This window comes from Pinus tabuliformis, chromosome 2_1 (genome assembly GCF_031772625.1).
Source record: "Pinus tabuliformis cultivar Carrire ecotype Pingquan chromosome 2_1, CPIR1, whole genome shotgun sequence".
Classification (NCBI taxonomy): Eukaryota; Viridiplantae; Streptophyta; class Pinopsida; order Pinales; family Pinaceae; genus Pinus; species Pinus tabuliformis.
In genome coordinates, this window is record NC_142299.1 from 497,234,883 (window position 1) to 497,252,128 (window position 17,246).

The 17,246-nt window shown below is 35.0% G+C and overlaps 1 protein-coding gene and 1 long non-coding RNA gene across 2 annotated transcripts in view; both read left to right on the forward strand.

Moving 5' to 3' along the window:
* LOC149201108 (NAD(P)H dehydrogenase (quinone) FQR1-like) overlaps positions 1-5,962 on the forward strand; it is a 41,110-nt gene extending 35,148 nt beyond the window's left edge. Inside the window, exon 4 of the mRNA XM_089402871.1 lies at positions 5,480-5,962. Within this exon, the coding sequence (XP_089258997.1) occupies positions 5,480-5,711 (232 nt within the window). The 3' untranslated portion in view covers positions 5,712-5,962. The remainder of the gene's footprint in view (positions 1-5,479) is intronic.
* Positions 5,963-6,593: 631 nt separating this feature from the next.
* LOC149201109 (uncharacterized) lies at positions 6,594-11,843 on the forward strand. Its single transcript, XR_016253401.1, has 2 exons — positions 6,594-9,111; positions 9,326-11,843. It is a non-coding gene; the product is annotated as an uncharacterized LOC149201109 (long non-coding RNA).
* Positions 11,844-17,246: the final 5,403 nt, after the last annotated feature.

Consider the following 17,246-nt stretch of genomic DNA (forward strand, 5'->3'; position numbering starts at 1 on the left):
CAAAATGAGAATCATACCACTACACCCCTCCTCACTGCGTTGCTGCTACCATATGTAGCCCTTCCCTTCTGCGCTGGCCCTTCTGGCTCTGCGTCAAGCCTGCATGGGTCCAGACTGGCCCAACGTCAATCCCTCTAGGTGTTGCGCTACCTCCACTAGTGGCTTTCCACCTCTCTGCCCAGTATTCCCGAACTATCCCCGCCCCTCTGCTGCAGAATGATCACTTAGTTTGGATTTCTCAGCTTCCAAGCCCCAAAAATTTCGAACTCTAGATCAATTCGTTCTCTCAGTGTGTCTTTCTAAATGAACCCCAAGCCTCCTTCTTATACTTTTCTCGTTGAGACTTCAACGATCGAGATTAATTCTCTAATCAAGAGCTAAGATTAAAACTTGACTTGATCTGTCTTCTAGATCATTCTCACCCATATTTTGATTAATAACCATTAATATTTTAATTTTCCTAATAATAGACTTAGGAACCCCATTAAAAATATTAATTATTAACAAAATACAATCTGGGTGGAATTTCACCAAACAGTTTCTGGGTTCTTTAGAACTCATGTGCTTTAGCCTCTCCACCAATTTTCATGGCTAGAGCACATCCGATGCTACCAAAAACTAACAATCTGCGGGTGTTAATACAGTTCCGCTTGGTGGCCTCCTCCCTCTTGTCATGCTGCTCATACTAGTTCGCTCTCGCTCCCACTCTCGGTTTTTTACATTGCGTTTTACTGTGACAACTCTGCCCCATCTTACGCTGTCATATGCGTTTTAAAAATATTCCACTTCTCACATACCACCAATCCCCATACTGACTATACCACACTTGCTCCAGTGGTTACCCGGTCTACGAGTACTGCCCTCCCAAATGCTGTTACGTTAATGCTCCTAGCCATGTTCCTGGCCAACATATCATAATACGCCTAACACTCCCGGTGAGCATCCAATCATACATCCGCACCCAAAGCGAGAATCATACCACTACACCCCTCCTCACTGCGTTGCTGCTGCCATACGCAGCCCTCCCACTTGGCCTCCATACCACGCTGATCCAATACCACCCTCCAATACCTCCCGATTTATATCACTGCGTTTATATACCACTTCACATATAATGAGGCCTGACATGACCCAAACCGCTCGATTGTCATTGCTTGAATGCTGTTGGTTATGGCGTGTATGCTGAACGCTGTTGGTTATGGCATGAACATTGACTATGCTGTTGAATAATATAACCCCCCATATAACCCTTCCTCATATAAACTTCCCTCATATACTCCCTCCCTCATATAATACCTCTGCTATATATATATATATCAGAATTGTAATTTTTTACGAAATTACTATCAGAAATGCATTTGTTGCTAGCAGAAGTGCATTTTTTTTACAACACATACATTTTTAAATGCATTCATTGATATCTATAGTTGGAGTAGTTCTCTCTGGGAAAGAGAACTATTCAGAATGGTTGTGGAAGATAAAACACACTCTCATTTTCAATGAGCTGTGGAAAGGAGTTTGTGTAGGAGAAGGAGATAATGAACCTGCAAGGCCCATATTAGATTAGGAGTTCGCCATTTGGGAAAACAAGAACAGCAAGGCCTATGCTTTGATTGCAGCATCTGTAAATGAAGAGGTGAGTTGCCATATTTCACCATTTTCAAATTCCTTTGAAGTCGTACATAAGTTGAAGGAACTCTATGACTCACACTCTGAACTTGAAGTTGTCCAGTTGATGATTAAATTATTCAGTCTTGAATTGAAAAATGATGATCCTCTTGCTTTAGCATTAGAAGTAAGATCTATTATGCATGATATCAAAGCCACTGATGAGCAACTAGACATTCTTCTTATTGCTTTTGTCAAGGCACTTTATCTCACTTATTCAAATTATCTTGAGTCATTGCAAGCAAATGGAAACCTCAAAGATATTACCTTTGACTCCTTTGCGAGAAAGTTGCTGAGAGAGAGAAAGCTTTTGGGAAGAAGGCAGCTCCTCAATGTTTTGAAGAAGCTGTGTCTTGCACATAGAGAGAAGAATCATGCCCAAGATTCTTCTAGAGGAAGAGGTGGTCGAAGAGGAAGAGAAGAAGAAATTTCAGAGGTAGAAGGGGCAGACACTCTCAAGGAGAAAAGTTGGATCTTCATTGCATACGTTGCAATAGAGATGGACATGATGCATCTACATGTAAGTTGACTTGGGACAGAATTGAGCAGGAAAGAAATCAAGCCAAAGAGATAGGTAAAGCACTTAAATACACTCACTATGTTGTGGCACATTGTAATATTGGAGTAATTGAAGACTTGTTTAATGCTTCACTTGCTTTTTGGAAAAATGATTGGTTGCTTGATTCAGGAGCAACTTGCCACATGACTTTTAGAAGAGATTTTTTTGAAGAATTCACTGACAATGTTGATGGAGCAGTATACTTTGTAGACAAATCAAAACTCAAGCCATCAGGGCTTGGCACAATTAGGCTCAAATTCCCTGGTCTTTCAGACTTTCTTTTGCATGATGTTTTATATCTCCCACAGTTGAGGAGAAACTTGTTGTCCTTGGTCCACATCGCCAGTGAGGACACTCCATTCATATGTTTGATGGCAAGGTTGAGGTTAGAAAAGCATCAGATCACTCACTTGTCATGACGGGGTTAGAAGAAGAAAGACTTCTGAAGCTGCAAGGTACCTCTGTTCGTGCACAAAATTTCTCATACAATTCTCATTATGTTGAAGGTACATCTCCATCAAGTCTTTTATGGCATGCTAGATTTGGACACATGAACTATGACAACCTTTGCTTGTTGAAGAAAAGTGGTGTTATTGGTTTGCCTACAATTAGGAAACTTAAGCAATATGATGCTTGTATTCTAGGAAAACATAACAAACAGTGTTTTCATGATCCACATTCCAGAGCACATAGAAAACTTGAACTCATTCATTTAGATTTATGCGGTCCAATGCTTGTTCCTTCTGCAAATGGAAGTAAATATCTGATGACATTTATTGATGACTACACCAGAATGTGTTGGGTTTATTTATTAAAGAACAAATCTGATGCTTTTGAAACATTCAAGAATTTTCCTACATGGATTGAAAATGATGCACAATCTCATATTGGCTCTTTTCACGCTGATAATGGAAAAGAATACACTCCAAATGAATTTGAAAACTATCTTCGCCAGCATGGGAACAAACATCAAACCACTGTGCCTTATAAATCCCCAACAGAACGGAGTAGCTGAAAGAATGAATAGAACAATCTTAAATAAGGTACGTTCCATGATGTTTTTCAAGAATACAAAATTGATGTTTTGTGCTGATGCAGTTCTATGTGTTGTATATGTAAAGAATAGATGTCCATCTAATGCTATTAGAAACAAGACTCCTTATGAAATGTGGTATGGCCACATTCCTTCGGTAAAGCATCTCAGGGCCTTTGGTTCCACTTGTCATGCCTTGATACCAAAGGAACAAAGAAACAAACTTGGTGCAAGGAGTCGTAGGTGTGTCTTCTTGGGGTATTCAAATACCTCCAAAGCATACCGTCTCTATGGTGAAGTTAATAAGAAGTTTGTTGTATCTAGAGATGTAATCTTTCTTGAATCTTCCAAAGCTGACGATGTTGTTGAGCAACAACTTGATTGCTTGGATAGATTCAGACATGCAAAATCGTTTAAAGAATTTGATAATCAAATTCCACATCTTGAAGGGGGGATTCTTATACTGGATCAATCTGTGGAATCTTCTTCTGAAGTACTCTCTCCCCTACATGAAGCTCCAACCATTGATGATACTTTGAGTGATGTGACTAACAGAATTAGGAGACTTAATCTTGATTCAGTCCCAACTCAGTCAACTGAGCAGCCCGGGCCATCTCAGAAAGGTCCTCCAAAATGGCTGACAAAGACACTTGAAAGTGTTCATCCTGATGAGGTTGGAAAGATAGGAACACGAAATTCAACTAGGCAAAATGGCATTGATGTAAATGATTCTTATTCACATGTTGATATGGATGTTTCTTATGATTGTGAACTGAATTTGTCTTCAGATTTTGAACCAACTTCCTTCAAAGAAGCCACTTCTCATGATGAATGGAAAGAAGCGATGCAAAAGGAGTATGATGCTTTGATAAATAATGGAACTTGGAAGCTGGTTGATCCTCCATTGGGAACCAAACCAATTGGCTGCAAGTAGGTCTACAAAAACAAGTATAAAGTTGCTGGCTCACTTGACAAGCACAAAGCCAGGTTTGTGGCAAAAGGATTTGCACAGAAGGAAGGGGTCGATTACCATGTCTTATCTATGGAGTCAGTAGTACTAATTACAATAGGCATCCTGCATCCGAGTACTAAAAAGTAAAATACTTTTAAGATTTGTCAGTTAAAAAGTTTACGGTTTTTCACATCAAAACTTCTCAAACCTATTTCTGCTTTGCTCAGTCTACAATTCTCGGTTCAAAAAGGTTTGAAAATAGGTTTACTGTGTGCATGGTAGATGGTCGCATATCCTTGGTTATCAAGATCTGTATTCTGTTCCATATTTTTCTTGAAATTTGTTTACTTTTCCTGCAACGAAGTTCTGGGGTTTTTTCATATAAAAAATTAATATAAAATCTAGATAATGATTTCTTATAGACTTTCGGATTTAAGACTTAAATTCTCATCCTGTATTTTAGGCTAAGTTTCATGAATACCAATGTAGATCTGCTGGAATTTTTGAAAAGTCGGGTTATTTACATGGGGAAATAACATAAAAATTCAGATTTTCAATTATTTTAACACCAAATTGTGCTCACAAACACATATTTTAGGCAAAAGTTAAGGTTTTGGGGCTGCACACTTTCTCTTTTTTCTCTCTTGTTTTTTATTTTTTGTATGTATGTGTATTTGTAAATTGTTTTTCCTGAGGATCGATTGGCTTGATGTTTCTGGCAAGTTGGAAATATATCTTGTGTGCATCCTCTGGTACTTCCAAACTGAAAACGTATCCTGAACTGTGGAAATGTGGATCCTAGATCCTCCATAGGTCGATATGGTAATGTAAATACTATGTTACAATATTTTCTGATAATCCATTTTCCTATGATATGATTGTTCTTTAGTTTTTCGTTTGCTTGTCCATATATTAAACCTATGGCAAGGGAAATTAAAATCTGGAAAGTCTTGTGGTTCGGACTTTTTCTTTATCAGTTGTGTTTTATCTAGATATTTGTCAAATCTGCCCTGTACTGTGTTATAGGTATGCTATCTGAGATGAATAGTTTAGGCAGCGTACTGTAGGAACCATTAATCTGCCTGTTCTGCTCATTTCATTTTGACCGTAGAAGGCTAAAGTAAATAAAGACCTCAGAGGAAAGGACTGGGGTATCATGAAAAGGCTATGATTACATTTGACTATAGCTTCTGCGTTTATGCCCTGATATAAATGAGAAGAAAATAATTTAACCCATCTGTTTTTCCTTTGTTTGGAATGGTGACAGGCTAACAGCCATTACCCAACTGGCTCATTATGGCATCATTTTTGTCCCACTGGGATACACTTTTGAAGCTGACATGTTTGAAGTAAACGAAGTGAAAGGTGGCTCTACCTATGGTTCTGGGACATACGCAGGAGATGGTTCTCGTCAACCAACAAGGCTTGAGCTGGAGAAAGCATTCTACCAGGGGAAGTATGTTGCTAGCATAACTAAAAAGCTAAAATCTACCTTGTAGTTTGAGCAAATATTCTTTTGCTTCAAATATGTCCTACAATAATGACTGTTAAAGCTCATTAGAGCTACATAACTCTCTAAAGAAGCCTTCATCTGATTTGACTCAAACTGTCAAACCATATGGACAATACAGTTTAAATCCTTCGAAGTCACACGCTTAAGTGTAAATGAAGAGGTGGGAAATCTATTGCCCAATTGGCATTACTATTATTTCCCTTAAAGGTAACGAAAATTGGACCTCTTATCATAAAACCCATATGTTGATGTTTTCGTGACGATACTAGAAAGCTGTCAATTCCTTGACATGTTTGAACATAGAAATCTGGAGATTCTGTTTCTTGCTTTTAGGCACATTATTTGAGTGAACTCCTACACACTGAAGAGTGAGTAATCATTATAAAAATAACTAAGTGATCATTTAAAAAGGAAATAATAACTCTTGTGATTTATTAATTTAATTAGAGAGCTCCTGCACACAGTATAAAAATAACTCAGTGATCATTTAAAAATGAAATAATAGCTCTTGTGATTTACTGATTTTTGTTCTTTCTCAAATAAAGATAATTATTTATTTTTAATTTGTTTATTTATTATCAAATGTCCTAGTTACAATATTAAGAGTGATTATAATGGTTTATAATTATTTCTTTATTTGTTTATTGACTAAATATTTATTATCACTTGTTGATGATGATAAAATATTGAAATTCACAGATGCATGGAAAATGTGAAATGTAATATTTTATTAAAATAAAGCCACTTAATACAATGAATTTATGAAATATATTATTTTGTATTTCATATATTGGGTAGGTTTGTTCCCTTCTGAACCTGCACTTACGAGACCTTAATAGCCTGTAGTTTGTCACTTGACATAAAGTAATGTTAACCTTAATTGTGGAGTGTTAATACTGACCAGTACAGAAAATACTATTCTCAACCATCTACCCTTTTCACTCATTAAAAGCGTTTGTAACCCCTTCTCATTCACTGAAAGCATTTTTACAGAGATGACCGCAAAATTGTTGGAGACCGAAGACTGCATATGTGTCTACCAACATCTAGCAAGGCACGTGGGTGATCATCTGTGTTCCTTAGTTTTCTATGATGGTCACCTGGTTACATGTTGCATATCCTGCTGCTCTTCCTTTCCAGTCTGTTATAGACTGTTGTACCCTTCATTTTGAAGGCATAATTTTTCCAAATCCACATAAGAATTCTTCCAATTGAACAGATTGCCATCTCCTTACGTTGAGGGCAAGGTTTTAGTTGAATTTATCTTAACAAGCGAAGTGTCCCAACAAATGTACCTTTTTTCTGGAGACTCTGGTAGTTAAATAACAAGTAGCCTTCATCGCCGTCTTCGTTTTTTTATGTTTCATGAACTGTAGGAGTAAACTAGAATTGCCTATAACAGTGCTTGTGGAATAAATTTAACACAGTCAATCCCTCTTCCTTACTAAACTGCACCCAACACAATTATTTAAATTGCACCCAACACAATTATTTCAGCAATTTAAGTTTTCTTCTGCTTCTAATTTGAGTTTTACAATTAAGTGGGTAAAATATATTTTCCCTACCATATTCTCTTTCTCATCTGCTGGTCTGCTCTAGTTATGTTGTGTATGAGACATTATACGGGTTGGTATCAACATGAGTTTTCTGCCCTAGTATGGGTTCTCATTCTGCAACAATCTGTAGACTCTGACATATTTCTCAAAACAGATTTTGTCCACAGTACTGAGGATGCCATGTCTCAGATGGACAACCCTAGCATATTCATTTGAAGTTAAGTTAACTGTTAAAGGCTTTGTACTAGATGGCTAGGGCTATTTCTATGCATCATGCGTTGAGCCAATCATCATTAGTTTAGTACACTTTTCATCTTGTTTGGATCATTAGTTTAGTACACTTTTCATCTTGTTTGGATGAGAATAATAATATCCCATGGAAAAGAAAAGGCATAGAACCAATCATTAACTTAGTTCATAGTATAGTAATATGGCCAATGGCTAAATAAAGCCATAAAAACCAAACATTTTCCATATCCAATTTGGCCACCATACACTATCATTTCCAATGTATATAAATCAAAATTTCAGGTCCGTCGTACAAATTGTTGCTTTGACTTTGTTCACTGAAGATGAACTTAAAAAATTCCGACAGTGTGCAAAAGATTAAAAGTTCTCCTATCTTCATTTTGGAGTTATTAGAATTGGCCTTGCTTCTTTGTTCAGACACGGGTTGAATACTCCATGTATTGCTGAAGTCTTTGACACCCACCATAACCATTATGATCATGCTAGAATTGGCACTATCATAGGAAATCTAGCTACTGGATGTCAGTATGGTACTATTTTTCCAGATTATGCTATCAGTCTCACTGATAAACATCTAAAAGATTGCTGGAAATTAATGGTTGGAGTTCAGGTTTTACAGATGATTGATGATAGTGAATTCTTATCCGTTTTAATCCAGACATCATTTTAGTTGAATAATACAGTACATCCTAAGTTGAAGTAGCCACAATTAAAAGACTGTGTTACAGTTGGAATTAGTAATGCATAGGTAGGAGGAGTCTCATATGATCAAATTGATCTTCCTAACGACTAGTATTTCCAATATAAATCTCTTGAAGAATCTGGCAAACCAGTTGATAAGTCTAGAAGAGTGACTATTAATAATGGTCAAGTCCATATCATCCCAGATAGACCAATAGTCCCTATACCTATTGTGAGACCTCGTAGACATGTATTACCAGTTATACCTGTTGAAGAAACCTCTCTGCAAGCCTCTAATAGAAAGACAGAGATTACTCAGTCTGTTCAAGCCAAACCTATTCTGTCTACCTCAGAATTGTATATACCTGAAGAAAAACCTTTCTTTGCTGTAAATAAAATATTTAGAACTTCCACATCTCATTTTCCACTAATGGAAGAATGGCAATATGCCAATCATCATTTTGTAAAAGGGGGAAAATGGCCTCCTAAACAAAGTTTTGTACAACTTCTTCCCAATCAAGACAACCTCCAACCAGAGTTGATTGTGCTCCTCTGATTGAGCATAATTCATCAAATACAAATGAACTAGACCAAGTCTATCAGATTGGAAATTATCTTACCACTTGGTGTTCTCATGCTGAAGATGCTATTGATGATTTGGGAAAACAGAATGAGCTTATAATGGCTAATCTAAAGTTGTTGTATGAAGAACAGCAAGAAGAAAGCGCAGAAAGAGAAGCCAGACAAAGAAAAAAGGACAAAAAGAAAGCAAAGGCATCAAAAGGTCCTAAGTTTACAGTTGACATGAACACTCCAAACTTTTGGGATCTAGAAGAAGAAGACGCTGAAACGAGTGCATCAGAATCAAATCCTAAAGCTTCTGTTGAAGAACAATTAAAGGTAGCAAAAGGAAAAGCCTTAAAAACAGAAGATTCATTTGCTTCCAAAAATGAAATTCTTACTTTAGAAAAGGCTGCCTCAAAGTTTCCTTCTTTTATTTTGCCTTCTATTCAGAATTAGAATAAAGCTCATACAGTGAAAGAAATTCAGAAGTATCCTCGAGTAGAAGAAGATTTATTTGCTGCTAATACAAGTGGATGTGTGTTACATTTAGATGAATCTTCAAATCCCGGAGAATCTATCAGAATTTGGATTGGTGCATTATACCAAATGCAAGTCACCACCAAATTAGATAACATCTCAATTATGGTCCTAGTTGAAAAAGAATGACAGGTATAGTCTATCACTGGTGGATGGGACCAATAGATGAAGAAAGAAGAGCAATGGCTGAGTCAGGGTTATCAACAATAGAGATACGGTTGAAAACTCAATTTGTGCTAGAGCTTGTAGATGAAAGAAAACAAATCTTAACTGATCTTACAAGAATGGAATTAAAGGATTTGAAATATTTAGATCAGTTTGGGCAAGACTTTATGTCAAAAGTCTTCAAGGGTAATCTCTTTAATGACTTTGCTCAAAAAATTTCATTTTTATCAAAATTGCCTGGTAATTTAGAAGATCTGATCATGAAAGATTTAGATGTTCAAAATAAGAAGATAGATCGGATTTATTGGATTGAGCTTTTATTCAGTGTAAAGAAAAGGTGAAGTATTTGTGTTGGCAAAGAAAAGCACAAGATGTAACTCCCAGTGCTGATGTTTGTAGATCTATATTGCCTTAGACACCTTTTCCAAAGAGAAAGAAAAGATCAAAAAGATATGGAAGATTTAAGCCCAAGAAAGTTGCAAATACAAGAAGACCTTTCAAGAAGTTCAGATTTTTGAAGAAAAGAAAACAACCAAGAAAAAATAATTGCTGTTTTATTTGCAAACAGGAAGGACATTTTACCAAAAAGTGTCCCAATAGTTCTTCAAATAAACTGAAAGCATGTTTTGAAATTGATGAATTAATTGAAGATTGGTCAGTAGTAGATTCATAAGATGTATCAGATGTATATATTTTGATTGATGCCTCTTTGTTTGATGAAGAATCCTATTCAGAATTGGTACAAAAGATGAATATTTGTCATGACTGTACAGATAATGAGTCCTCTTTTTCAGAAGAATTACATTATAGTGAAGAATATGATACAGACAATACTGAAGAAGAAACTGCTGAAGACAGTGATGACACTGATGATGTACATCAATAGCTTGGTCTACTGATGTCAAGATTGATAAAGGTAAGCAACGAGTTTCTCCATTGAAGAAGTTGAATTCATTTTGTCCATATGAAAAACAAATCACTTCTTCATCCTCTTTACCACTTCCAGAATATGACAATTTAGCTGAGCAAAATCTTCTCAAAAAGATGGTAAAAACAAATAACTTGTTGTATATACCAGTTCAAGTTCAGGTTAGAGGAAGTTGGATAAATGTTGATGCATTTGTAGATACAGGTGGCTCTAATAATTTAGCATGCCCATCTCTTTTCAAAGGTCTTTGGAAACCTTTACAGAATATTTTGGTTTCAGAAACTGTTGGTGGTTCAGATAAACTCACTCATTATGTGGATAACATTTCTTTAAAAGTTCGAGGGAACATTGTAAAAATTTCAGCTATTCAACATTATGATCCATTAGCAAGCTTATTTTTGGGAATGCCTTTTATCAATGCTATACTTCTTGTGACCATCATTGAAGATAAATTGATATTAAATCTAAAAAAGAAAGCTATCTCTATACCTAGACTCACGCTAGCAGACTCAGAAGCCAAAAGAGAAAATAGCCAGAGAAAAGCAGGGGCCAGAAGACTAGAGAATGATTGAAATAATTGGCAAGAAGTCTTACAGAGCTATGAAGAAAAGATAGAGTTAAAGCATAAACAAAAGGCAAATGTGAATCCTAGTTGGACTTCAGAACAAAGTTCAATGTTTGAAAGATTGTTGAAAAGTTGTTCCAATAATCCTCAACAATTTTGAGAAGTTGAAAGTCCAAAGCAAGAAATTGTGATTCTGCATGATAATGGAGTCAAAGGTAAGTTAATTCCTTGCACTCCAAATGATGAATAAGAAATTAGAAAACAAATAGATGAATTGCTAAGTTTGTAGCGAATTGAACCTAGCATATCTCACTATTCTTGTTCTGCATTTTTGGTAAGAAATCATTCTGAGATTGCAAGAGGAAAAACAAGAATGGTTATTAACTATAAACCATTAAATGCTATAACTCAAAGCTTCAATTATCCCCTGCCTCGTCAAGAGACATTAATGCAGAAGATTCAGAACAACAAGATCTTCAATAAATTTGACATGAAGTCCGGATACTATTAGATTCAGATTGAAGAAGGAGACAGACATAAGACCGCCCTTACTTGTCTAGCAGGATTTTTTCAATGGAAGGTGGTTCCTTTTGGTCTGAAGAATGCTCCAGCTTTCTTCCAGAAAAGAATGGACTTTATTTTTGGTAGGTATGAGTTCATTGTTACATATATTGATGATATCTTGATACATAGTCCAGACTTGGCACCTCATATGAATCATTTAAAATTTTTCTTGAAAGAAGTTCAAAACCATGGTATTGTTCTTTCTGAAAAGAAGATGGTAATTTTTCAAGAAAGTATTGATTTTTTGGGAATACATATCATGAATGGTCAAATTCAGATGCAACCTCATGTATTAACAAAATTATTTGAATTTCCTGATCAACTACAATATACAAAAACCATTCAGATTTTTAGGTGTTCTCAGTTATGTTCATAAGTATATTCCTCAATTGTCCTTAAAAACAACACCTATCAGAAGACATCTTCATTTAGGTTGGTCAGAGCAAGCTACAAAAGCAGTTCAACAATTGAAGGTTGAATGTCAACAGCGTCCAAAATTAAAACCCCTTGGAAATGGTTAATTGATTCTGCAAACTGATGCTTCTGATGAATCTTGGGCAACAGTTTTATTTGAAAAAGGGGAAGAAGTAGAAGAATTGTGTACTTATGCATCTGGTGAGTTTCTACCTCATCAAAGAATTATTTTACTGCTGAAAAGGAAACATTTGCAATATTCAATGGAATTCAACGTTTTGAAATATATTTGGCACCAACGAAATTTTTGATTAGAACAAATTCTATGAATTTTAAATATTTCTTGTCTGCACAAATTTCAAGACAATTAGGAAGAGGAAGATTATTGTCATGGCAGATTTGGTTTCAACGATATGACTTTGAAGTAGAATGGGTGCCCGGTAACTCTAATTATTTGGCAGATGCTCTTACCAGAGATATGAACAAGGCATATATTCAAAATGCAAAATTTGAGTTGTTTGCAATCCAAGGTAAGACTCCAGAAGATGATGATTTTGATACATTTGTACATAGATTTCATATTCTTGAAAATCATCTTGGCCACATCACTGAAGAAATAAAAAAGATTGTTGGTTTAAGATTGCGAAGAAATCAGTGGATTCGAAAGTGCTAAGCATGGCAATCAAGGAATGTTGGGATCATCTTAAGTCTAAATGAAGATCTGGTTAAGGTTTATCCTTTACCAAATATGAAAGTAAAACTTTATTTTAAAAGTCTAGATCATCGTTGGTCACTCCAATACACTAAACCTATGCTATAGGTACTCAAAGTTTTCAATTATTATTAGCTAATAGGTGGTGTAGATTTCTCTTTGGCAATCTTCATAGAAGCCAAAATGCTAGATTTAGAAATGATTAATATTAAGACTGAGATTGAAAAATATCTATGGACTTTAAGAATTCCTGATATTCTTGATGAACTTGAAGCAACTTTTCTACAAAGAAATGATGAGAATTTTGTAGGAACTAATACTTTTCCCCGATATGAAATCTTTGAAGAATTTGCAGATTGGGAAATCAAAGGTGGATTTTGCAGAAAACGAAGAACAGTAAGAACTTCCCAGTGCATTGAAAGATCTCTATAGTATTTGAGGACATTCTCATCCCCTTGGGATTATCAGAGTCCTGAATCCAGAAAAGGCATTTCTCCAAATCCCTTTTCTCAAGTATTCAGTTTTGGTAAAGTTGAAATGTCAATTTTAGCAAACAATGGCAGTGAAATACAAAAGGTAACTCAATGGTGTAAAGAGTTTAACAAAGCCAAACTATTAGAAAAGCAACAGATTTTGCAACAGGTTGATGAGTTACAAGGTGAACAGAAGATTTTAAAGTTCATAATCAATCAAAAGGCCCTAATCACGATCAACATTACTTCAGGAAATTGGACCAATGATGTTTTGGGCATAGTCAATTTGATGTTATCAACCAGAGTTTGTACAACTATAAGTTTTGAGTTTGGATGGCAAAAGAAGGATCTCATAAATCAGAATTGCAGGTTTTGGGTTCAACATGCTATTGAAACTTCTACCAACATGTTTCAAATATTCAAATGGAACTTCTAGATGGTATCGAACTAGCAGTCTAGCCAGCCCCAACGTTTTCAACAACATACACAGATTCCTTCCTTGATATTGAAATCAACCCACTATCTTTGTTCAAAAAGTGGAATACAAATGATGATTTCTTTACACCCCATCAAAAGAATCTTCATTTATTAAAAGACAAAGTTAGGATAGAGACTGAACAATCATCTACAACACAGGCATCTCAAAAAAGTGAAACATCTACAACATCGACATCACGGAAAGGAAAAGAAAAGATAGATACCGAAGAAAGATCCAAAATCTTTTTGGACATGTATCAAGATGCCCAAGATCCGGAAGACATTGATTGGGAAACAAAATATATAAAAGCAATGGATGAAGCTGTGTTAGCTAAGATGCTCTCTTCTGACGAAGACTATGATAGTGACCGTAGTCCGAAAGGACCATGGTGATAGGTTTTCTTTTGCATTATTGTACTTTGGAATATTGAGTAGACACCGTCTGGATCATAGATATCCGACAGGACCCTCAATAATTTCATCTTTTTAGATAGGTTAGAATCTTTTCATCTAGGAGAATTAGCTATATAAGAATGTTCGAGTGTCATTGAGAGACACGATTGGTTGTAAGAAAGTTTGAGTATGAAGTGTGAGTTTTTTTGTGAGTGTTTGTAGATTTGGGCACTATTAGACAAGAAAGTTAGGCAAGGTCAAAACTATGGTTTCTAACTTATGCCATATATTATTATTGTTATAGGTAGAAAATATTAATAAGCATGATAGTTAAGTCTTAATTTTATTCTAAACAACTTATTCATAGCCCATAGTAATATGGTCGATGATTAAATAAAGCCATAAAAACCAAACATTTTCCATATCAAATTTGGCCACCATACACTATTATTTCCAAAATATATGTGTTATCGTTTCCAATGTATATGCTTGTAGATTTGGGCACTATTAGACAAGAAAGTTAGGCAAGGTCAAAACTATGGTTTCTAACCTATGCATACATTATTATTGTTATTGTTTCTTGTAATTTAAGTATAGGTAGAAAATATTAATAGGCATTATATTTAAGTTTTAATTTTACTCTAAACAACTTATTTTTATATTTGTTTTATAAGTTGACCACATGTTCTTATACAAGTATTAAGACAATTAAAGGTTGGCCTATATAAACCTATGCCAAATATGCATAAAGTATTTCATTCATCTTAAATGAAACATTTGTGGACATCTATAATCATGAGTAATTAGGTTCAATATGCATCTATAATATTAATGTTGTGGGGAATGTGTTATTCTTCCCAACAAATTGAACAACCAATAACTCAATGCCATGCATGTAATATCCTCCATAGTCGTCACATCGTCATCATTATAGAGCAAACCATGTCACAATTTGTTATCAAATGAAAGGGACATAAAAGGAGATTCAATTAACTTATATCTTTGTCATAGTGCACACTAGGAGGATTTGTCATAGTGCACACTAGGAGGATTCTTCATAGTGCCTAGGAAGGATTAGGTTAACTGATTGCATGTTGGGGTGAAATCAAAGCTTGTTAGGCTCAATTTTTTTTTTTGATAAGTAACTTTGATTCATAATTTGTTCGATTTGACCACTTTTAACTTCAACACATTATATGTCATGATTGTTTAAAGGGTTTCCAAAAATTTCACATGTGAAAGGTCAACTTATTCTATATAATGATTCATTCAAAGGGTTTCCAAAGATTTCACATGTGAAGGGTCAACACATCTTAAATCATGATTGCTTCAAAAGGTTTCCAAAAATTTCACATGTGAAAGGCCTCTTGCCGTTATCATGGTATCATACCCCACGTAGGTAGCAGTACCATTCATGTTCACAGATATAAAAAATTATACCTATGATATCAAGCATGGTTAAAGGAATGATTACCTCAATCCCTTATATGAACAAGGTGGGTATGGTTCACCATACATGTATGGATGCCACAACATCCATAATACTACTACTGCTAGTGTTTCTCATGAATGTGTGGAACATCTTTCCATTGGCCACTTAATAAGTGTTCCCTTATCCTAATTCTTTGATGGTTACACAACCAACAATATATACCACATTTTGTTGATACACATTGATATATTTGCAAGAGGGTGTATAAATACATACTCATGTACATTGGTTATGCTTACATGCATATTTTCACATAATTTCATGTAAAAAACTACTACATTTACATTTAATGACATTCCTATGCACTGGCCATACACATATAACCACATTTCTCATTCTAGAGAAATATACACTATTGTAAAAAGAAGAAGAAGAGATAAGTCAAGAAAAAATCCCTTCCAATTCTCAATGTAAAGTAGGGGTGTCCATATGTTACAATTGATTCAATTTGCTAACATATTGCAAGACACACATGCAATCATTAGTTATAATTTCTCACACTAAATGTAAATTCAAAATCCATATACTCAAAGATATTGTCTACTTCTACATATCGTACAACTTTTCATAAAAGAAAAATACACATTAAAATTTGAAGCCTTCACTATAATTGTAGGTGCATTGCAAGTTTCCCCACCATTCATTGTTTTAATTGTTCTCCAAGAAATTGTAGCATTCCCTTGTCTTGGCCTCCTTTATATCCTATAGAAATATAACTTACTCTTCCATTCCTCTGGCAATCTCAACGTAAGCATAACTTTGATTTCGTTGTTTTCATCACATTGCGACGTTGTATCCTTAGTAGTTGTTTCCTGAATGAATTGAAGTTCATCATTCACTTCACATCCTTACACATAATTGTTGGTTCATATCCTAAAACCATTTCTTGGTTTCCCAATTGATATCATTCAATCGCCACATGTAGGTAGCGCATGCCCTCATTTCTTTGATTAAATTTCTATATCATATACCATACCATGCATCCAACAACTCATTCATATGAAATCATGATGCCCATATTGATATTTAACCTTAGTTACTTGATTGCCTCTTTTATCTTAACTCATTAACAATTCCATATGGTTAGAAAAACACTCAACACTCTCCATATTTATACCATACTAGTCTCTTACATTTATACCATAGTGGTCTCTCACCATTGCAATTATTTTCTAGCAACTTGAATAATCATAATATGTCTTATTATGCATTTCAATCATGGTCATCCTCTAATAAACTAATTGAGGTAATTACATTTAAATCCTACACATGATAATGCAATACACAACAAGTTGATCCTTATGCTTATGTTTAGCGTTTCTTACTACAATCCCACTCTCACCTAGAGGTGTTGCTCACTTGATAGAAGACTTTTGGCACTTCTCCCATACGTTTGTTGATTTCAATTAGCTATATCATCTACAATCATATGTTGAGGTAGCATTATGTAATTTTCTTTTCCATTGATTTCTTGTTCACCAAGTTCATCTTCTAGGTATCCTAGCCATACTTCATGTCCATCATTAAAGTTGGTTATAATAACCCAAAATATTATGTTATTTTCAAACATTTCATGCTTCCATATTTCTTTGCAAGCGTTAGTATTACAAGCTTTGAAATAATCAAAGGTCCTCTTTTGTCTTTTATACTCATATTATATTCATCATAGACCCGTATCCTTAGTTTATAGAGCAATATAGGATATATGTGGTTTTTGACCTTTATTACTTTAATGTGGATAAATGATTGAA